Raw genomic sequence first — 24,252 nt, 5'->3', positions numbered from 1 at the left:
GCAAGCTGAAGGTTTCAGCGTTAACAAAGAAACTATGCTAAACCCTTAGCAGAGCTGACAGATACCAGTAAGCCAGATGGCTTACAGCTGAGTGGCAGCGTGATCCTGGCCATTTAGATCTTGGAAAAAAACTCACAGAATGCCAAGACATGGACTTGGGACACTTCTCTGGAAAAATGTGCAGGGCAGCATGACAGGAGCTTAGCGCATTAAATTCAATCACTAGCCTGACAATAAAGGCAGCCACATCCTAGGAAACCCAAGATCAAATACTCGTTTTAATGGTGATGCACAGAGTTACCTCAACAGCTACACAGGACAACGTACACTAGAATGTGTCGGGTAGGGTACATTTCTGGTGTGGGTGGGAAAACGTTGGGGAAGGTAGCTGAGAAAGTGATTGAGTGCTGGAATGGATGCAGCTGTCTGCATTCAACTCTGAGTGCTAGCAAAGGATCTTCTCCTGATGGAAGGCAGGTTTAGAAAGTGGCATACATCGAGGGAGTTCAGGTGTGGTGCTAGACGGAGCAGAACAGAGTCTTGGGGAACCAAGAGGAGGGCAATCAGTTCTGCATGCAGAGATAGGCAGATTCAGATTCAGTGCTCCACTTCCTCAGCAGGCACTTAAGCACTGTTCCACACAAATATCAAAAAAACCCAAACACACAAAAGAAACAAACACAAAAATCCAAATCAAACTTCCATCTGTTTGCAGCCAATTGAGAAAATGGAACAAGGGAATCAACTGCCTCTCCCGTGTCCTTCTCAGGGAGAAAGAATTTAAAGCACACCCCCCTGTTCTACCACCAGTCCCTGCCTCTAGAGGTGCAGAAGCAGGAGTTTTCCTCCTAAACATGCTCAGTCTGAGGGAGGTCAGGGCTCTGAAGCGATGACAGACATGTTCAAAGAAAGAGACAAATGAGTACTGAACACCCTTGAATAAACCCAGAGATGAAAAAGTGTTTTTGCAAGCTGCAAGCCTATGTACAAATCTACAAAACAACAGGGGTTTGTGCAAATTTGGAGGGCTCACTTCAGATAAAGAATTGCAGAATATATGCTCAATATGCAATAAAATGTATTTTTCTCTACCAAAGCCATACTCAGGGCCTGTTTATTCCCATTCCTTTTTCCTTATTTTTGCATCTGTCCTCTTCAGTATTTTCTTTTCTTACTGCATTATTCTAAGTCTTATTTCCTCCCTTACAAGCCTATCCGGTCCTTTATGAAGGCCTGGTGTAACCTGGTGCTACTCCACTTTCTGATCAACAGAATCCCTTTCTATCACGTAATCTCTGATCCATCACAAACTTCATTTGATGAAAAGAATCTGAATCTACCATGTTGAAGGGGATTTAAAATATAGCAAGACGTTATTTCCTTCCTGTGACATGAAAATCCAACGAGAAGTTGGTAACATCAAGCATTTAAAAAGCGTAAGACAACCACCCCAGGGTGCTGGAACTCTAAAAAGGCTGAAGTACCACATCATCACTCATCAGACAGATGTGCTGTGCTCTCCTGCCTCCACTCTTGGCTCTCTTTTTCACCTGGGATGGCTCAGCCCAGACCGTTCAAATCATAGCCCTTGGCATGTAAAAAGATTCCTTTTCACTACGTCTTGGTTTTACCTCTTTAATGTGTAGGAAGTCCTTGGCATCAAAAGAGATGGCAGTGCTCGGGACAGGAACATCTTCATCCAGAGCTCCACAGTAACTCACATTAGTCTTAACAGCAAATGCTACTGGTTTGGACTACAAATAGAAACACACATCACAAACAGCGGAAACTTTTCTGAATCAAGAATTGTTATCAAATTACCAAAAACCTAGCAGAGGCCATTTGCCAAATACATCAAAATTCAGACTTAATAATTTCACACAAGCCAGCAGAGTTCAGCTCCCTAGAGAAGATCCCCATTTATACGAGAATATTTACACTATATTCCCCCAAACATCTTCTCTGAAGATAACTTGACTCAACTGCCAAACTATTTCAGAAGAGAGCATCGTCATCATAAACCAACAGTGTGAATTTTAACACTAGGCAAAAGACAAATGCCACATAACTTCTTATTAAAGTTGAAAAGAACACACCTTTGCCCTTTCAAGCTGTATAGCTGCTTGTTGTTCTCTTTCTTGGCGGATTGCTTCCCTGTCTTCTTCCAAAGAGACATCAGAGTCTGAGGGTCTGCTTGTGTACGAATCTGCTGAGCCCTGAAATTAAATTCATGTCACTAAGAAAACACATATGTAAGAAACAGAAAACCCCTCCCCACTCAGGTTCATAAAATACTTTTTAAATATTTGCTTCTTAATTTCTTTGAGTGGATTTTACATATTGTCATTAGCACAAAAAACGTGCTGAATTTAGCAGAGAAATCATCTGGGTTTACCGATCAGGTGCGCTAAGGCAAAGACAGAAATCCCAAGAAAAACCTCCCTCTCCATTTTCACAGCATCTCTTCACTTTCTTATTGACACAGCGAAATATAGCTCAGTTGTGGGCACCGTCCAGAAATCTTTATAATATTTAAATCCTGTTTGACAACCTTAGATTCAAGATTGTCAAGGGCTAGGTCACATCAAATATAATTAAGGTATTATAAAGCTTGGTTAGAATCACCCCTCCCTGTAAATACAGTACCATTGTGTAAGTACTTCCCTCCCTGCCGTGGGTGCCACTCACATAAAGCTTTGTTCTGTGCTTCAAGAGGGAAAAAAAGCAGCAAAAGTCACATTATTAAAAGTGACTCAACAGGGCAACACAAAGCTGTACAATGATATGAAATAAAAAAACAGCACATAGAAGCAGCAGCAGCATGCAACAGCCTGTAAGGGGGGAAATAAGGTACTGCCACAGATTTTTTTTTTTTTTTTGTCTGGGACATTATTCAGGACACCTGGCAACATCTGAAGCATGCAGTGGCTTCTCTCTTCTTTTTCTAAAGCAACCTGACTCCAGCATCCTACACAGCTGATCTTTATGTTAGCGTGGCGCCAACTGAAAGACAGGGGTTTACTCTTGCAAAAGAGATAAGTAAAGGGAACGTTTACTCATGATGAATCCGAAACAGCAATCCCCATCTCTCCAAAAGCTGAAACACACACTTGACCCAGGAGCCTAGCAAGACAAGGACTGGAACCTGGACTTCAAGGAGCACCACTGATGGAGGCGTGTACGACTGGGCATTCATACAAAAGGTGAAGTAGATTCTCACTATAGGAGGAAACTCCTACAAAGATCTCAAAATCCTAAAGTCTAGGTCTAACTTTCCACTCAAGGTAATAAGGGACATCTATTTCCTGTTCAACATTTGAGCCATTTCCTGAGCAAATGGAATTTTTACTAATAAATTAATGTGTCTGGCTGGTGAATGATGGCCTTTGCTTAAGCCAGCCTCTGGCCTTGCAGCGCACTGTTCCGGTCAATCCAGCATTTGACTAATTTGTGTCTGGGTGGTTAGCCTGCTCCCAGCACAGGAGGGGTCTGCGTTTGACCCTCCCCATGGCGACGCTCCGCGCTGGTTGCAGGCGCCATGCCGCAATCACACGTTCCCCGGGTCCCGTATCACAGCACTCAGCTGCGCTGGTGACGCCTGCTGTGACAGTTTATGAAGTTTAGCGTCAAAAGCTGCATATAGTTTGCATCGTAGTGTAACTTTTTAACCTACTATCCTGGTTTCGGCTGCGATAGAGTTAATTTTCCTCCTAGCAGCAGGCACAGTGCTGTGGTTTGGATTTAGGAGGAGAAGAATGTTGATAACACGCTGATGGTTCAGTTGTTGCTCAGCGCTGCTTATGCCAGGCAAGGACTTTGCAGCTTCCCCTGCTCTGCCAGGGGCACAAGAAGCTGGGAGGGGGCACAGCCAGGAGAGCTGACCCCAACTGCCCCAAGGGCCATTCCATACCATACGGCGTCATGGGCAGTATGGAAACCGGGGGGGTTGGCCGGGGAGCAGCGATCGCTGCTGGGAACTGGCTGGGCATCGGTCGGCGGGTGGGGAGCAATTGCATTGGGCATCGCTTGCTTTGGATAGTATTATCATCATCATCATCATTATTATTATATTGTTATTATTATCATTACTATTTTAGTTTATTTCAATGATTAAACTGCTCTTATCTCAGCCCAGGAGTGTTTCTCACTCTCACTCCTCCGATTCTCTCCCCATCCCACCGGGGCAGGGGCAGCGAGCGGCTGCGTGGTGCTGAGCCGCTGCCTGGGGCTGAACCACGACACCTACGTACTTTGCATGTCTTAGGGAAAATAACTACACAAAAACACTATCATTAAAAAAAGAAAAAAAGAGCATTTCAAAAGGATCAGGATAACGCAGAGCTGAAGAAGGATCCGGCCCCAGTACTGTACTCTGTAGGAGGAAAATAAGGGAACATTGGAGCACTGCTAAGAGACACTATTTCTGTTTTTAAATAAGGGAAAGGAGTAATGCGATGGACTACGTATGCTGTATTGTATATATAACCAGTGTAACAAATAATTTCTAAGTCATCACATTTCTAGCGACAAATTGAAGACATATATATAGATTTATTTATATTGCTATAGAGCTCCAAAACCTGTAACTCTATACATGTTCCAAAAGAGCCATTCTACAGCATTATGTCCTTCAGGTTCCCCCCCCTTAAATTGATTTATATCCTACAGCACAGGGACACATATTCTATGTAATTTACCACACAAGTCAATATTCTTACTCCCCGTGTAAACTAACACGTTCTTAAATATTGATGTGAATCCATAGCCATTAGAAGACTTCTGGCAACGAGCCGCTGCTGAGCATATGCTCTCTTCTTGTCACAAACTCCTAACTTGGCCATAAGCACGGCACTGTCGCTAGGGAGGGCAGATTTCCTCTATGTCAAGAACAGGATTTGCCTAACGCGAGCACACACACAGCTATGATCTCCGTGGACCAGAAGAATTCCGTCCCAGGCCGGCCGGCCACGCTGCAGTCGCTGCCCCAGGGTGAGCCGGAGAGGGCAGAGTGCCTCCCGGCCGCGGGGTGCCTGCGGAGACACACGCCTTCAGGGTCTGGAACAAGTCTAACATCAACGGGCTGAAAACTAGCATTAGCTGCTGGCGGCGGCGCAAGCTTTTCTTAGCTCGGAAGCTAGCCATGCTGCTCTTCCTTCTGCTTCCTTCGGGATGTAGCCGAGACCAGGGAACTCACCAGCCGCGGCACTTGGTTAGGCGCAGCGCAGCGCCTGCCAGTTGTCCCTCTCTCCCCATCTTGGGGGCAAGATTAAAACTTTGGCTACCAAATGCGTCACCAACAGAGACATAAGAACATTTCCCTGATCAAACGCGGGAGCGCAAAGTGTGCCAGCTCGTCACACCTAGGAGAAACGGGCAGCAGGAGACCCCCCGCCTCGTCTACTGTTCCAACCTACATCTCTGTTCAGCAACTGCAGGGGAAGTCTGTCAGTGAGAGACTGAATTTATATGGTCAAATATTCTAGTCCTAAAATTATAGCCTGTCCTCCGTACTAGAGGCTGCATTGTTCAAAGCAATGGGGAGGGAAAAAAAAAAAAAAAAACAACCCAAAAAAACCCACCCAGACCAGGAGTTGCAAAGACAGGCCAACTTTGTGGTAGAGAAGCACAGCTCATCATTTATTGTCCACTAAACACTCTTGAGGATACAAAATGCTTTATAGCTGCTGATCATCCCATTTTTAACTTACAGACAGCAAAGCTTCAATAGCAGCAGAAAGGAGGAAGGAAAAGTAATTGCACTCTCCAGATAATAAATCAAAAGGCACAATAATAAATACAAATAATATACTGCAGTAGGAACGGGCTTCTTCCCAAGGTTTTAGCCCTACCTGGCGTAACACACCGCAAGAGGAACGCACCACATCTTGGCATGCCTGAAGCCCGAGACAAAGCCGCTACTGCTGTCATCGAGAGTAGCAGTCGCTGTTCCTCACCCACGTGCTCTCTGACCCTGTCATTTCCCCCTTAATTTTCTACGTACCAAAAGGTGTATGAGAACAAGGCACAGACCACATCACCGACAGGACAGATACCAGCATCACACGCGTAGGTGGACCGCAGAGACCATCTGTACGGGGAAATGGTGAACAAAAAGTGCACAGGCTCATATCTATATATTTATTCAAGTCCTCTGGATATGATTCAGGGCAGCTCTGCAAGAGAATTTAATAGAAATAGATATCTCTGCCGGATGCACAGTTTCCCATACTGGCTTTTAGCGGTCTATGTTTGAGCACTGACCTATTTAACGCTGTCAGAACAAAGTAGTCTTAACCAAAGCAGCTGATACTGCAAGGCTACCCCAGGCTGCTCTTCAATGCTAATCGCTGCCTGTACGCCAAACGATACGGATTGGTACAATCGCAGCCGCATGATCCCTTCTCTTGCAAGTTATGCCAAATAGCAAGTGGCTTATCTGAAAGATGCAGCCCCAGGACTGGGACTCATGTGACGCCGAACTGCAGCATCACACTGCAAACAAGGCACGATTCTGCAAATAGCGGCAAGACGGACAGAAAAAGCAGTCCAAGGTACGTAACGAGAACTGGCTTTCTGCAACGTACCGTACGCATGGGCCAAGGAACACCAGTGTCCACATTTGGTCAGAGCAGAAGACTGAGCAAGATTAAGGTTTACTTTTCCCCGCTGAGTCACTGCCCTACAGTGAGGAAGACTACGCAGCCCTACCGGGTACGCACATTTACCGTTGCACGCCATCCCACCGACTTCCCGCTCATCTCTCATGCTTCTGTTAACACAACCCTTGATTTCTGCACTCTACGTTCACCGGCCAAGATGTGTTTGTAGTTACACTGGAGTCTTGGCAGCAGTGACTTCCACTCACAAAATGGGATTCAGAATTTGATTAAGGCTTCCGGGAGCTACTATAACACAAGCAGTCCATAAATTAAAAATAACCCTTGTTATCCTCAGAAGTCCAGCTTTTGACTGTTTTTTAAAACCGTGCACAGACAGAAGTATCACTTCTTGTATTTAATTTTCGGTTCGGTTTAAAATTTTTGATTGAAGATCAGAATGTTGACAGCAGTATTGTGCAATATTGACAAAATATTGTGTAACAAGCCAACAGGAACACACATGCCTGTACAGCACCAAGTGCAACGAAGTTCTGGACTGACAGGTCATATTTTTTGAAACTGCAGTAGATGTGGTAATACTAAATACTGTGATGCAGCCATGCTGTTGTCGCACCTGCGAAAGTATAGCTGACTGCCTGACCACACAATGAAAACCAAATTGTGTGTTAGTAGTCCTAGGGAAGTGAGAGTAGGAGGAGGAGGAAGAAGGCATTTCCCACCTTCTCCTGTACACCAAAACTTCATCAAAAAGACCCTTTAATGTCTTTATTTTCCCACTGCTTACAGCAGCAGCTGGTAATTTGGGGTGTATCGCATATGCCCAGTTTCACATTTGCACATAATATTCGAGGACTAATTATCACGCTGTTACCTAACCGCAACCTCACGACCCCCTGGGAGATACAGGAACTTTGTGAAGTGCGAGCATATGCAATGAGTTCAAGTGCACACCAGATCTGACAATTTGACGGAAACAGGCTTTGCTAGTAAATTACATTATTCAAGGCAATGAAAGACTCGTTTCATATTTCACAGCCTTTTTACTTTGGGTGTCTGTTAATTCATTTTTCTTGCAATTTATTATTTATTTTCTCCCTCATTCATTTTCCTCTCTCATCAATTAATATAATTCAGCTTTGATAAAAACATTGAGGTTTGAAGCAAGCCTGAAAATGCTAGGGAAAAAGGGTAAAGTAGAAAGAACAGTGGGTCTGTTTATTCAGCACCTACAAAGCAACGGTAAATCAGTCATCCCCTCTCGCTCACTGACTGGTCTTACACTTGAGACTGCTGAAAGATACCTCCCGAGGCGGCCGGATGACTGGAAAGGGTAACAAAATATTCCTAGGGAACGTGGTGTTTCTATGCCCCAGCCTGTTTAGGGAGGAAAAGTTCACACGCATCCTCCTCCTGGACACTACGACCAACCAGCCAGGTCCAGCCTTCCTGCCTGCTGAAGAAAAGAGCAGAAGAAAAGAGCAACCTTTAGCTGTTCTGGTTTCAGAAGTGGGGTGGGGGGAAAAAAAAAAAAAAAAAAAAGGCTTCACTGAGGTTGCAAATAATTTTTTTTTCCAACTGCCATAAATATACAGATCTGAATTGCTCTCTATCCAGCCATAACTCGTAATGCTCTCTCATACAGCCTGTGCAATTAAAGCATCAATCCATTAGGAGCTCCAATAAGCCAGATGACACGCAGTCTCTTTTGAAAAGATTTAGGGTGCTGCACAGTCCATCACAACCCAGAAAGCATTTCTGAAAACATACCCTGCTTAGAGAAAAAGCTTCTGCCTTATCCATTAAGCAAGACAACAGGACAGCAGTGTCTAATTGCAGGCATCCTTCTCCTGCAGAAGGACTAGCTACGGGCGTTTGGAGTGCACCCCTCTACCCAGGAACAAGCAGACATTCAGTACACGTGGCAATCACTCTGCTTAATAAAGCATACGTGCCACTGGAGAAAAAAGCCCTAGTATCTGTGTTCGTACGCACACATAGTTTTTAGCTGAGAACAGCAAATCACGGAATGCTTTGGGTGGGCAGGGCCCTTCGGAGCCCACCCAGCCCAGCCCCTGCAGTGCCAGGGACAGCTTTAACCAGCCCAGGGTGCTCAGAGCCCCGTCCAGCCTGGCCTGGGATGGTGCCAGGGATGGGGCCTCCACCGCCTCTCTGGGCAACCTGGGCCAGCGCCTCACCACCCTCACTGTAAAACATTTCTTCCTTATAGCCAGTCTAAATCTATTCTTCTGTAGTTTAAACCCATCACCCCTCGTCCTGTCCCAACAGGCCTTGCTAAAAGCTTGCCCCCCCCTTCCTGCAGCCCCTCTCAGCACTGCCAGGCTGCACTCAGGCCTCCCCGCAGCCCCCTCCTCTCCAGGCTGAGCACCCCCAGCCCCCCCAGCCTGGCCCCGCAGCAGAGGGGCTCCGGCCCTCGGGGCATTTCTGTGGCCCCCTCTGGCCCCGCTCCAGCAGCTCCGTGTCCTGTGCTGAGGGCCCAGAGCTGGGCGCAGGGCTGCAGGGGGGTCTGCCCAGAGCGGGGCAGGGGGGCAGAATCCCCTCCCTCAACCTGCTGACCACACTTGAAAAATACCTTGCAATAACAGCAAGTTCACTTTGAAAATCCATAGCACTTTAAAATGACAAAGTATCAGGAGTGGCAGCACACCTCGAGGCAGCCAATTATTTTGAATGGTTTGCTGGAGTTTGAATAATATCAGAGCTAGGGACAGCATGAAATGCTTCCAAGAGGGAAAAAAGATCACTCCTGTCCCATCCTGTCCTCTCCCCCGTCTGTCTGTCCTCCTGTGCTGCCTCATAGTTCCTCCCCGCAAGAGGAATCCCACTTGGTACCTTCAAGCTTCCATACAGGTTTTTGGACGCTCGAGGCAGTTTCACCTCCTGCAAGACACAGTATGCAAAGGCCCCAAGAGATCCTGAAGATCCCGTCCTGATGCTGAACACAGAGGTTACACAGCAGACCCAAGAGCTGAACCAGAGCCCACTCCAATGCTTTTAAACCGGTCAGGAGCTCAACTAAAAATGTTCTAGCAGACAGCCGAGTGTGTGAGCACACACACAGCACAATGGAGGTTTAAGAGAGCAATATTGTACAAAACAAGATTGCTCATCATTGTTTAGCTGGTTTATACTGGAAAAGAGACAAACGTGACCTTGTGAAGCACAATGAGACTTTCTCCTACGCTGTTTTTCGCACTCAGCCTGCGCTGTCATATTCCCGTCTCTGCGAGGTTGGGGACAGCCAGCAAAATCCCCACTGAAGGCCAGCGCCCAGAAGCCCTGCTGCACAGGAAGCCCGCAACTTATGCAATAATTAGTAAAAGAAAAAAATTTACATTTACGGATGGATGTACAGATACGGAAACTTGTCTTATGTTACAATTTGTTCCACGTTGATTCTGCTGCACGATGTTGACGCTGCATGGCAGAATCAGAACCGCGCAGGCTGGGAGGAACTGCAGACTCCTACATACCCTGGAGGAGAGGGACAACACAGCCGATCTGGCCTTCTGCGGTGGTTTTGTTACTGGGTCATTTTATTATTTTTTTTTTAACTAACCATGTTACCAAGAATCAAAGCATCAAAAGTAGACTTTTGGGTGCAGTCTTGCCGTGTCCTTTAATATCCAGCTCGTTCAAATGTCCTTACATAAAACTGGACGCAGTCACTTAGGCTCTCTCCCCTACCTCCAATTCCCACAAAAGCAGGGCAGTACCACGCCCAGGACTGGAGCTGTCGTTACAGCACTGCCAGGAAATGCTAAACTTGCATGCAGAGAAGCTGAAATTTAATTTCTTGGCTAAGACATGGAATCACGGAGAGACTGGCTACTACTAGTCACTTTGGCTGGATTAAATACGTAATATCACAGGGCTGGAATTTTTTAGGATCTTTGCTTTGCAAGAATCAGAAAGCATTTATTCCCGTTGAATAGAGCCATTCATGACCAGCTGGGCACTTGAGCGCTTGTAGTTCCTCCAGCTGCCAAAACTTCTGACCAGGGACCTGCCCAGGAAACACGGGGCTCCTGGAACGGGCTGGCAGGGTGCTAGGATGCCACACTTAGCACTCACGGCTGGCCTGCCACCAGAACTGGCAGCTTCCAGACACTTCTTAACTTCCCAAGAAATTCAGTCTTAGGCTGAAACACAGAAAACAGCAAAGTAACCCTTGCTCTCAAGCCAAACCATATTCCAACCCACACCAGGCACGACTACTCAGTTTATGGAGCAGCAAAAGAGGGAAGAGTTCATTCTAAAGCAGTACCATTTTTGTTCTAGCTGCACTCAGTACGTCTCGTGATAACTAGTTATCTGCATGAGTACTGAACAGAACTTTGTACAAAAGCAGGCAGGAAGCGTTCTTCCTGTCACACAGGTGAAATCCCACGATTTCATCCTCCCAAACCAGAACAGAAAGCTCAAAACCCCTGCTGTAATCCACTCTGCCCTGAGCTCTGGCCAGAAGAGAAGTGGCTCTATTTCCATATATTTCCCACGTATTGCTAGGTTTAAGCAACTCAAAATTGGTTTATTGTTATTCTTACTGTTACTAGATTGTTTTTCCTCATTGCTTTGTCACTTCTTTTCCACTGCAGTCATCGCTCCATTCATTCACTTCAAAAAGAATAATAAACGCCCATGTAATCATTTATGCTCCCGTCTTCAATAACGAGCAAGAACAGCCAGCTTAGACTTCAGTGTGATTCGGGACACCAGCACTGCTCAAAAAAGCAAAAGATAGATCCTAAAGCCTATGTATTCATCAAGAACTACAGCCTCAGCTTGAAAAAAGACCGAGTGTCCTCAGTCCTCTGCAACTTTCAGCGAGAATTGAGGTCAACCCGCATCGCACCCCAGTCTACGTACCTCCTTAACAAGTTCCCAGAAACGTGACAAAGTTCTTGACAAAGCAAAAGGAGAACAAACAGGCACAGTGATGGCTGCAGGGCCATATGCTGCCATATGCCACAGGCGTTCGAGGAATGATGCCTTTTTTTTTTTTTTTTTAAAACAGAAGACCTATTCCTTGCAGATGCAGTTCACTTCAAGACCCAACATAAACCGTCTCGCTGCTCCATGTGCATCGTGCGGTCCCTCTGCACAAGATTAGCCTCTACACAAGCTAGTTGTAGTATCTGCAGTGTTCCCACCACCTGAAAATGTAGGTTTAACTCACAGAGATTACTACTGTAAGTAATGGCATGAAGACAGGTGTTATGGAGGATAAGTATAAATATATTTTTTACATGAAAACAGGAGCCAAAACTTGTGGACTCTAAAAAAACCCCCACATTTTAAATAACAGTGGCCACAGTTGGTGCTCACCTGGTCTCAGCACTCAGGGCAGGCAGCTAAATTTAATTACTGGGCAGGTGATGTAATTAAGAGGCGAATACAAACCAGCGGGTATCTGTTCATTTGGCATGAAAACACTACTGTGCTGCAATCAGAGTCGGGGCCAGAAAAATCCGCGCTTGCTAGAACAATCACCCCGGTAAAACGCTGCGGAGAGGTCCCAGCCCAAGCGCTGGCGCGAGGCGTCCGTGGGAGCTGAAGGGAGGAGCAGCAACCCTCGGCACTGATGAATCCAAAGGGGTTATTCCCATGCGTAAAGGCTTTGCAGAATGAGGGGCAGAGATTACCCTGGAAGCGCAGCCCCTATTTCGCTTTTAATATCTTCTGGAATTACTAATATCCCTCTAGAACTACAAAATCTGTTACAGCTGTTGCAACGGTAAATAACAAGGTCCAGCAGAGCTGTAGGCAAGCATTTCAGCAGGACTTTTTCAAAAATTCACATCTAAGAGACAATGTGAATGTGCCACTGAAAGTCCAAACAGGACAAGGTTCAGTTCCCAACCAAATAATTTTCTTGCTGAATAACTGACAAACACACAAGCCAGCTGCATAACCATTTTGCATTGAGTTGTGATTTCAGACTTAAATGCTCGGTAATTATTTCCTTCTATATGTTTGGTAAATTTATTTAAGACAACTCATTAGGTGTCTCAGCAATTTGGAAATTGCTAGGTAGTTAGAACATCTTTTTTTTCTTTGTGAATACTAATTATTAGAAAATAGGGCAATTGTTCTAACGTTTCTTTTCATGATGTCTTTTTTCCCCTGAATTTAAAATCTTGCAGTCACATCTCCTTTCTCAAGTTGCCTTCAGTTCAGCACAGATCGTGGTTTTACATCCAAGAAATTTGGTTTAAAAAAAAAGTACTGGTAATACATACATTTACTGCCAAAATGCTACATCTCTTTCCGTACTGTTCAAATGAACATGCAGGACGTACAAGACTTGGCCTGACATGCAGTACAAGTGTTACACATGGAAAAGGTCTACAGCCTAAAGATCTACGCAGAGTAAAAAAAGAAGCCTGAGATAGCGGGCATTGAATGTGCTAGTTGTTCTAAACTTTTCCTTTCCACATTTTGACAGATGTGATTTCTTACGTTATTTATAACTGTAAACTCAAATGTTGTTTTGCCTTTGCCTTTGTCAGAACCTCAAATGCTAGCGGTCAAGACAAAGCTTAGATGTTTTAGTGGCAAAAAGGACAGCATAAACTATGTGAAGTACAAAGATGGACAAAATGTTTCACTAGTTTGCCCACGAGTGTGTCCGTTCTCTTGACCATAAAAACACGTTTACACGCTAGTATTAGTAACAAGTTGTTAAATGCATTGCGGCACTAGTCAAACTGCTCCAGCTATCTCACCTCTGCTGGCAACAACTACATAAACCAGCCGAGGGTACCAAAAGTTACCCGCTCCCCTTCACGAGAACGGTTCTTAGCTGCTGCATCGGTTTGGCCCGTTATTCAGCAAAGCAATTAAGCACCTGCCCACATCCATCCTCTCGCTCGGCAAAGCACATCAGGTTCCTCCAACTTCGGCCGTGTAACCCAAGTCCTTGCAAGCACCTGCACGAGGACTCGGCTGAGCTGTGTCCCAGCGCTGCCTCGCCGGGAATTACAACCCATCCTGGGAAAGAGCAGTAAGGCCTGGTACGAGTCCCTCCTGCCGCAGCCGCTGGCTAACTGCGATTAAATCAGTCGGCTCCCAGGTGAGGTCTGCCCAGGTCCCCCTTGGCACTCAGCCTTGGAGCTCTCTGTCCCGAGGAAAGTGTCCTGGTTTTGGCTGGGATAGAGTTAATTTTCTTCCCAGCAGCAGGCACAGTGCTGTGGTTTGGATTTAGGAGGAGAATAACGCTGATAACACGCTGATGGTTCAGTTGTTGCTCAGCGCTGCTTATGCCAGGCAAGGACTTTGCAGCTTCCCATGCTGTGCCAGGGGCACAAGAAGCTGGGAGGGGGCACAGCCAGGAGAGTTGACCCAAACTGCCCCAAGGGCCATTCCATACCATACGGCGTCATGGGCAGTATGGAAACTGGGGGGGTTGGCCGGGGAGCAGCGATCGCTGCTGGGAACTGGCTGGGCATCGGTCGGCGGGTGGGGAGCAATTGCATTGGGCATCACTTGCTTTGTGTATTATTATTGTTATTATCATTATTATACTGTTATTATTATCATTACTATTTTACTTTATTTCAATGATTAAACTGCTCTTGCTTCACCCCAGGAGTGTTTCTCACTCTCACTCCTCCGATTCTCTCCCCAACCCACCGGGGCAGGGGCAGTGAGCGATGGCTGCGTGGTGCTGAGCTGCTGCCTGGGGCTGAGCCACGACAGAAAGACACAAAGATTGTCTCTGGGGCACCTCTAACCTGAAATATTCGCAACAGGAGCCTGCCGGAATCGGCAATGTGTCTGCCTGCGGCTTCACAGTAGCACCGGACAACGACAGACATGAATATCTGCTTATCCTTTTTCTACGCCTCCCTCCAAATTATCACTTTTATTTTGGGGTGAAGGATTTTTCTCCCCCTCCAAAAAAGTTTAAATTCAGATCTTCCCACACAAAGTAACACCCAAAGCACTTCTGCAGTCTCCAAGCAAACTGAAAGGTAAAGATCACAGCCAGGTAGGTAGCTACCGTCTCAGATTGCTTTTCTCCAAAAATGTGTCCGAACCACAAAACTGAACAATACACAAACCTTTCAAATTCAATTTTTTTGCTCAACTGTAAAAGAGCAAAGATCTGTCTGGGAATGCTCTGATCTGTGTTTTATTCCAATTGCTTGTAGTCAGACATGTGATTGAATCAACAGTTGAACGCCTCTAGTCTGAATTTTGCTTCAATATGCAGTGAATTCAGTGATAAAAGGCACCAAACTAAAGCTGCGGCAGTACGGAGACACTGCTTTATGTTTTCTAATTACTTTGGGTCTTGAAAGTATTGAGCAATCTGGGGAAGCTACAACTATTGGGTTTTACGACACCTGATAATACTACACCAGCTACTAAATTGCACGTGTTATCCTAAATGAGCTCTTCGGGAAAGATGATGCTTTGTGTCTGCCCCCAATAACACGTCAGCAAGTCAAGAATGTTCCATAAGTCTTCAGGGAAAGGAAAAAAAAAAAAAAAATTAAGAAAAAAGACGAATATTGCCCCCAAACTAAACTTAATCATACTGCCAACTACACAAGCATCTGTGTTTACCATATGTGGTCTACCACAACGTTTCCTCAGACATACAGCATGAAGCCTTCAGCCAGAAAGCCCTGAAATAATGTGGTGTATTGCTAAGTCACTCCTTAGGCCCCCGGCCTCTCCCCCTGCCTCCTCGGAGTACCCTCGGAGATCCCCTCCGCTCCAAGCGCAGCGTCCTGGAGCGGGCGGACACGCAGGACAAATAAACAGCACGTCTGAGTAGTACGGATGCTTTCCTGTGCTGCTGTGACGGAGCATTCTTGCTGCCATGGGTGGACCCCTTTTTTTTTTAACCGCACCTACATCTAGTTCCTTTTTACATCACCGCAGACATTGAACTTGGCACATCACAGACATTGAACTTGGCAATCTGGCAGAGGATTAGCTCCCGTTTCTCCTCTTATGTTCAAGTTTATCCCCGTCCCTCTTTTGTCTTCATCTAGCTTAGCTTTGTTTCCTCTCCCTGGTGCACCCACATCACCAGGTCGCCGGTGTGAAAACCAGGCTGCCCCGTGCCGAGCCGTGCCTGCTCGCACCCTGCCCGCGGCCTGCTCTCAGATATACTTATTTTACCTTTGAATAGAGGCCATCAGCGGGTTTTTGGCACGTCTATAAATCAGCATTTATTATCAGGACCATTCAAGGGTACAGGAAGCACCACCCTCAAAATCACACCCTGGGACTTCAGAGGGCAACGAAGCGCCCGGCAATAAGGCCAATGTCACTTGCCTGCTTTTTTTGGGTTTTTTTGTGACAACGTAAGTTTGTAGATAGACCAGCAACAATGCTTCTGTAGCGATGAACTCTAGGGATCATCACTGCTGTTTTATTTGCCTCTGCAGGACTTCTCTGAGATTTTAATCTTTAGATCTTTATAAAAAGGGAGTAACAACAAAACATCCTAGTCACTGCTTTAAAAATACCCCACCCTCACCTGTTTTGCCCGGGTAAAGCAGCACAAAATTTGGCTGAAGAACTCAGTATCTAGCCGCAGAGGCAGCAACACCAGCCGCCTGACGCAGGAGCCGCTAACGGGACGGAAGGACGTGCACACGCGATGGGACGAGAGACTTCCCGCTCGTGCCGAACAAGCGAGTGTTTTTAAAGCAACACAGTTGTTCTTAACTAGCTTACTGTTGTCAAGCAGATAGATTAAAAAAGAAAAAAACAATCTAAACACAGTAACAGGCATGTGGGGTACTTAAACATAGTATTTCCCATCAATCCACTTATCCATCAGGCTACTAATGCAGCTTGGAGCTTTCCAAAATATCAATACGCAAAATAAGTACAGCTGAGAGAAGCCACGGATGTCGTCTTACATTATGAGCCAGTTTTCGCCTCCCAGATGGTTCCCAAGCAGACCCAGCTCCTCTCCCTCCCTACCCGCCTTCAGCAATCTCTCACGGTTCACCGAAGTTCACCAATTTGACGTCACAGTCGCAATTTTGTCCTTCCATCCTTGAATCTCTTCCCTTCTCCTCCCCCACCCTTACCTACCTTCCACTGGACGAGATTTACTCTGTGCAGAAGACCAGAATAAGCCCGTACAACACCTCAAGCCCTACTCTGTGTGAGGTTTATACGTGGATAAACCTTCGCCAACCTTCTGCCAAGAATGAGTTTCATTCAGTTAGTGGCACAAATCAAGCTAGGAGTTCTGGACACAGCAGACTTTTACCTAGAAGCCTTGTTTTCACAGACAAGGAAAGACGTATCTATTAGAATTTAAGTTTCTGATCACTTAGTAAGTGACCAAGAGCTATCCAACACTTCAAACCGCTCCCTGGAAAAAAAAAAGCCCTGAAAATTTAAAGTATTTGAAATTTATTTTCTCCCTCTGCCTCTATTTTTCTTCTGGTGAACAGACCGCGACCTGTTTCCAAAAAGCTAATTCACAGAGGGAGCTGGAAGTGACCAAGCAGAAGCTTGTTGCTTGTATTTTCGTCTGTGCCTGAGGATGGCTGGTATTTCTGCCAATTCCTTTAGAAAAAAGGAAAAACATTAGAGAGCTCAGATACAACAGGTGAGTTTATGTTCCTGGAGGATTTTTCAGCAGCACGTGGCCATCTGACATTTATTCTCCTCAGCATGTGCGGTGACCTCCGGTTTTTATTTCACAGATTATGTGCATAACAAGACCTTATTTTAGTAAACGGGACCCGAGCGCAGAAGTTGATGGCACAGAAATGAAGCAGGCAGGGTGAGCCAGACTGCCACCGTTTCAAGCTGCTGCCCTCCCAATATGGTCTGTGCGGAGGAGACTCCGGAATTACACCGCCGAGCGGCTGAGAGGCAAGGACCGGCGCCAGGACCCTCGCCATCGCCTCCCTCCTTGGCGTCTCTCCTGCGCAACGCGCTTAACGCTGACTTGGCGTTACTGGAAAGGGTAAGAAGTGTCAAATGAAGGCTCTCAGTAATTCTTTTCTCTCATTCATTGGCTAAAACCATTTTTCTTAACTGTCCAAAACCAGTACGTCTCTCCTTGGGTTGCAAACACAGCCAGAAGACTTCAGCCCCCGAAGCAGGAATGTTCAATACAATCACCTTCCAAGTATTATACATGTGAGGAAAGAAGTGGAATTTTCCTTGAGACCTCGTTGTCAAGAAGATCCTAGCCACCTGCCTGTTTTCACTGCATGCTTTTCCTAATTCAAACAGTTAAATTAAAGAACATACATTTTTTAAGGGTTTTTATGATTACAGCGTCCCAATTTTCTTCTAGCGTGGTGTCACCACTTCCCACACCTTCAGCTTTTATACAACCAAAATAACCCTGAATATTTCTTTTTTTTTTTTTTTTTTTTCAAACAGAAGTGGTTTAGAACATGCCGAACTGTCTCACAATTGGACCCAAAGCTGATGTGGTAAAGCCACGTGCTCACCGACGGTGCTCAAGCAGATGGGAGGCTGGCTTTGCCATTCACCCACTGGTCTGTAAGACACAAACAAGCCCTGCAGGTCTGCAGGGGACCAGCTATTCCAGCTCTGTACCAGGCCCCCATCTCGCAGAACTCAAATTCCAGATAGCACATGCTCTGTAATCCTTCAGGGAAGAAACCTGGTGGGCAGCCAAATTCCATTTATTACACAGAGGACTGCAGCTCTCTGCTGTGACAAGTTATATTTAGGTGGCAATGACTTCCTCTGAAGTCATCCCATCCACTTTGCTTTTGCCCACCTCTCGCCGGGTCTCACCAGGGCACAAAAAAACCCAAACCAGACTTACATCTTCAGTGTAATTACAGGAAAATTAGTTTGTTTAAAATATTCACGCTGTGTAGTGAATGGGAAAGAATTGTGACGTGCTGTTACGGTGTTGTTGAAATGAATTTCATGCTGCTTAATTTAAGCCAAGCAACTGATAGGCTTTGGGCTAAGGTTTAGTTATGTTGTGTTGTACTGTGTTTTTAATTAGTTTCTTCCTTCCAAAAGCTTCCAAACTCGGAGGCTTAGAAGCAGCTTTAAACACTAATAAATGAGGGTTACAGAGCACTTTACTTTTTTTTCTTTTTACATTTTCCACTCTTCTCTTTTTTTTCAGGGGACCATCTTTCCGCTGCCATGATCTCTTATTATTTTTCCTGCAAGGACCAAATTCTGAAATCACATGACTGCTGAACTCACAATAAGCTATGATATACTGCTAGAAATATCTTAGTACGAAAAAGCCCTAATTTTCCAAGTACTATGCACTCTGTAAATAGCAACTCCTTTCCCCAAAGCCTCGCAATCTAAAAGCCGTACGTGCTGAGCGCTAAATACAAGTGAAAGGGCATCCTGCTATCACCGACTGAGGTAATATCTGAGCGACGCTTTATGGAACTTAATTGCTGTAATCAATGCAGGACTCCAAGGACTTTCTAGGACCTCAGGGTTGTTACAGTCTGTACTTTGCTGCCCACTGGCTGGATGGGATTTCACCGTGACAGGGCTGGAAATTCAGCGTGCCCAGTTACAGCAACGCTGACCTATCCCCGCAGCTCCGAGAGCACTGCCGAGTAGTGATGGAGCACAGGTACCCCAAACAAACGAGGGGTTTTTTATCACTACTACATAAAATGGGGCAAAAAAAATCCCCACAGATAATATTTGTTGAGCGTTACCACCATATCTGTTCTGATTCAGGTATTAGTTCACGCGTTGAAAACACACCGGTGTTTTGAGAGGGACTTTGTTATTATCACCTCTTCTCAGGTGGTTTGTAAGAAGGACCAACAAAACACAGGACAAACAAACAACAGGTTATTTTGGGGAGATTAGAAACAGGAACAAACAAATGTCAAAGATTTAAAACAAATCTTGGGATGCCACTAGCTAAATAGTCTCTCCATATACTGACTGCTGGGATAAATGGGAAGGTACTAAGTTATGCTAGGTAGAAATGCAAATCCAGGAAGCGGGAACAGCCAAAACCTTAGTCTACATCTGAAGTCCAGACAACGTACATTTTTTTTTCAGAATATAGCATGGTCTGAACATATAAATTCTGATGAATACCATGAGCTTGTGATAAACTATTTCAATTTTACATAGTACAATGGTATTTGACAATCATTAAAGAGAGTTAAAAATTAGAAACTCAAAAACAAAATAGGGTTTTTTTTTGCCTCTAGGATTATCTCAAAATGGATTCTTAATTAAATGACTTAGGAGAAACAACAGTTTAATATTCCTTCTTACCAGCATCCAATAAGCATTGCAACCAAGAAAAAAATCCTTTAGGAATCACTATCATACCCACCACCTCTTTGATTTGGCAAAGGCAGTAAAAGAGAAAGACACTGAAGATCTCATTCTGTGCAAAAAGCTCCTTCCCTATGAAAATTCTCACACGCATCAGTAATGCAAATCTACAGAAGAAATCAGGACAACTTTAAGCACCTGGATATTGTTCTTTGCTGAAAGAAGAAGAAAAAAAAAAGCCTTGTCAGGAGTGGAATCCGTCAAAAGCTTGTCAAGATTTAAAACCTGTATTTTGGTCTAAAGCTTTTGCCGTTGTTTTGGGATATTCTAGAAGAGGTACGTCTGCTTCAAAAAAAATGTCAGTGCTCTCAAGGGTTCTGCTAGCGTCCTACAAATCTGCACCGAAGTATAACCAGAAAGGCAGGGAATGGGTACGATGCTAGAGTGAAGTCAAAGCCTGGTCAAAGGTACAGAAAAATACCTGGCAGAAAAAAGAAAAATGTTCAAAGATCATCACCCAGAATATGAAAATCACAAGTAAGGAACTAAAGTCCAGAAGACGGAAGATGGTTGCTTCCTCACAACTGCTCTTACATTGATATTACTCCGAGTCAGTTCCCACCGGGTAGGTACGCATCTCACTGAAGTCAGATGCAAAACCCTTCCTTGCACTTCCAAAGAAAGAGAAGGACGAGGGGAAGGAGCCTAGCAAGACAAGGACTGGAACCTGGACTTCAAGGAGCACCACTGATGGAGGCGTGTACAACTGGGCATTCATACAAAAGGTGAAGTAGATTCTCACTATAGGAGGAAACTCCTACAAAGATCTCAAAATCCTAAAGTCTAGGTCTAACTTTCCACTCAAGGTAATAAGGGACATCTATTTCCTGTTCAACATTTGAGCCATTTCCCGAGCAAATGGAATTTTTACTAATAAATTAATGTGTCTGGCTGGTGAATGATGGCCTTTGCTTAAGCCAGCCTCTGGCCTTGCAGCGCACTGTTCCGGTCAATCCAGCATTTGACTAATTTGTGTCTGGGTGGTTAGCCTGCTCCCAGCACAGGAGGGGTCTGCGTTTGACCCTCCCCATGGCGACGCTCCGCGCTGGCTGCAGGCGCCATGCCGCAATCACACGTTCCCCGGGTCCCGTATCACAGCACTCAGCTGCGCTGGTGACGCCTGCTGTGACAGTTTATGAAGTTTAGCGTCAAAAGCTGCATATAGTTTGCATCGTAGTGTAACTTTTTAACCTACTATCCTGGTTTCGGCTGCGATAGAGTTAATTTTCTTCCTAGCAGCAGGCATAGTGCTGTGTTTTGGATTTAGTAGGAGAAGAATGTTGATAACACGCTGATGTTTTTAGTTGTTGCTGAGTACTGCTTATGCTAGTCAAGGACTTTTTCAGCTTCCCATGCTCTGCCAGGCGCACAAGAAACTGGGAGGGGGCACAGCCAGAATAGTTGATCCAAACTGACCAAAGGGCTATTCCATACCATATGACGTCATGCTCAGTATAGAAACTGGGGGGGGGTTGGCCGGGGAGCAGCGATCGCTGCTCGGGAACTGGCTGGGTATCGGTCGGCGGGTGGTGAGCAATTGCATTGTGCATCACTTGCTTCGTGTATCATCATTATTATTATCATTATTATACTGTTACTATTAGCATTACTATTTTAGTTTATTTCAATTATTAAACTGTTCTTATCTCAACCCAGGAGTGTTTCTCACTCTTACTCCTCCGATTCTCTCCCCCATCCCATCGGGGTAGGGGGAGTGAGCGAGCGGCTGCGTGGTACTGAGTTGCTGGCTGGGGCTAAACCACGACATATCATTAACTAAACGCTTTGTATTTCATTCTTTATGTGCATTTGCAGAGAGTTTTCCATGCCAGGAGCTCGCTCCCTGGAAGCTATAGGGTTGAACGCTCCTTGGGATCAGGTCCGTGTTTAGCTGCAGCGGCTGCTGTGTGCATCCTACTTTCCGCAGCACAAAACCTGCAGGAGAATTCAATTACTAAAGAGTTCTCCCCCAGTCTGTTTTGTAAATCCTCTCGTGTGCCATTAGCTCCATGCGGAGGGCACAGCATTGCTGTACTCGGCTGTTACACCAGCGCTTCATCCTGCGCCCAGCATCTCTGTCCCCGGCTTGGCAGCAGGTGGGAGGGTTGCGGAGATGGCAAACGGCGAGGAGGAGGAGGAGCGCAGGGCGAGGAGGAGGAGGCCTCACGCCGCGCTCCAGCAACCTCTTCCAACCCACACGCTGCAGAACTGATGAGCCCCCCGGGGAGCTCAGCCAGCCCTCGCCGCCGAAGGGACGGCCCAGCACAGGGCCGTCTTCAGAGAAAGAAGCTGCCAGTGACAGCTGGGGGTGGCAGAGGCCACGTACGCCCCAGTCCTCCCTCGGCCTGCAGAAGCACGAGGAGGACGCACAGCCGAGGCTGGCTGAGACGTGGCCAGGGAGGTGGCAGCGCGCCTGCTCCGTCCCCAGCGCGGGCACCCCAGCCAGCGCAGGCTGTACTTTCCTGGGTGCGCGGAGAAGCCGAGCACCTCCGTGTGCAGCACCCACGCTCGCCTTCCATCCCGCTGAGGATTTACACGACCCTTCTGCTCAGAGCGACCTCCTAAAGGAGGATTTTCACCCAGCTCTACCAGCAGTGCGCAGCAGAGTGGAAAGTGCAAAATCCCAGACTCTCCTCTCTCCTTGGAGGCCGTTCCATGTACTCCTCTCCAGAAACAGGGCCTGGAAATCCCGGGCTCTTATTACGTTCCTACTCCACCGCACAGTCTGGTCAGGGCATGCTACGGGCAGGGAACTGCAGAGCGAGCATGCTGTCATCACAGGCACAGCCAGGATTCAAGCTGCTTCTTGCGGACATTTGTATCCGTATCAATCTTGAGCTGCAGCCCCGCTGCCCTAGCGCAGCCCCTTCCACATCCCTCTATACTGCGGCTCTTACGTCGGTCTCCAAGTTGGAAAAAAGCTGTGCAAGCCACACTACTGAAATGTGAATAAATTAACCAAATTAGTCAGAGGTACCAAATAAGGGGGGAAAAAAAAAAGTGCTGAGCCTTAGGGAGGAGCGACTCCTCTTCCTCCCCCTGCCCCATCATCCCGAAGCAGCGAGCAGCGGGATGCTGCTCCTGCAGCTTGGCCAGCTCCCTCCACTCTGCCAGGAGGAAGGAATGGTAACAGCAGCTGCTGAAAGAGAGAAAAACGGGGAAGAGCAGGATCCGGCTTGTTCCCCCGGCAGCCAGAGCTCCTCTCCGGCAGAACCTCTCGCAGCCAGGCTCTGTGTCAGCAGCACCGCTGCAATTCAGAGCGAAGACTTGGTCTAGGAGAAAGGAGCAAAATAAAATGAATGCCAAAAAAAAAAAAAAAAAAAAAAAAATACAACCCCAAACGCCTCTAGGATCTCCAGAGACTGCGGCATGTATCCAGCCGGGCAGGCGGCCACCTGGGAAACCACTTTGCTGATTTCCTTCCCGAAACGGTTTGATGGGGGAAAGCTGGTGAATATTCCAGCTGCTGGGAAGCAGCACTTTTTTTGGTTGTTTTTTGTTTTTTTTTTTTTTTTTTTTGTAACTAATGCAGCAACTGCAGTTGGGTTAAGAGGCAATACGACCAACGGGAGAAATTATTTAATGCCTGGAAGAAATGAGAAGGAATCAGGACTTTTGGGCTGCACCTCCCCAAAATACATTAGTCTAGCTCCACTGCAACCCAGGCTCTCATTTTGGTTTTATCCCTCAGTTCAGTTCTCGCCCCGGATTTCAGAGTTATTGGGCATACGTAATTTCTGTTTAGTCCAGACAGGTTTGAAAACATTCAGCAAAATCAGCCTGAAAAGCAGGCTGTAATGACTCTGGACATACCTCTCCACAGATCAGTTTTCAGCGAAACAACACTGCAGTGTTTTTATTTATTTACATCTTTGGTTTTGTTACTCTGAGGCTACAGACTAGGATTTCTTTATCTGTAAGAGATCAGACCATCTAGAAGAAAGGTAGCCTAGCTTCATCAATTTTTTTTTTTGTTGGGGAATGTAAAATACTCAGTTCTGATGCCAAATAGATCTCACCTGTCTTTTAGCAATTTGATTCTTGCTTATAAAGGAAAACACAAAATATACGAGCAAAGTTACGTTTCTTTGAATGTGTTTTCCTAGCTTAGCAGATACCACTTGCATGCAGAGAACCAGACTAAGAAATCTTGTGAACAAAAGCTTCCTCCTGCAGACAACAAAAAGTATATGGAAGTATGATGGGTTTGTGTGTTATACCCAGGCATCTGAGAAATAGATTTGAGTACTGAGCATATTTCGTATTAAAGTGACTGTCACAATCATCCCTTAGATGTCATGAC

General features: G+C 46.0%; 1 protein-coding gene across 1 annotated transcript in view; it reads right to left on the bottom strand.

Annotated features, from left to right (window-relative positions):
* The window catches only part of CACNB4 (calcium voltage-gated channel auxiliary subunit beta 4), a 108,689-nt gene that overhangs the window by 27,862 nt on the left and 56,575 nt on the right, over nucleotides 1–24,252 (bottom strand). Inside the window, exons 3-4 of the mRNA XM_075711416.1 lie at nucleotides 2,097–2,216; nucleotides 1,632–1,754 (exon numbers count right to left, since the gene is read on the bottom strand). Of these exons, the coding sequence (XP_075567531.1) occupies nucleotides 1,632–1,754; nucleotides 2,097–2,216 (243 nt within the window). The remainder of the gene's footprint in view (nucleotides 1–1,631; nucleotides 1,755–2,096; nucleotides 2,217–24,252) is intronic.

The sequence above is a fragment of the Pelecanus crispus genome, chromosome 5, assembly GCF_030463565.1.
Source record: "Pelecanus crispus isolate bPelCri1 chromosome 5, bPelCri1.pri, whole genome shotgun sequence".
Taxonomy (NCBI): Eukaryota; Metazoa; Chordata; class Aves; order Pelecaniformes; family Pelecanidae; genus Pelecanus; species Pelecanus crispus.
Note: the sequence above shows the minus strand (reverse complement) of the source record. Positions and strands in the feature narration are given on the sequence as shown.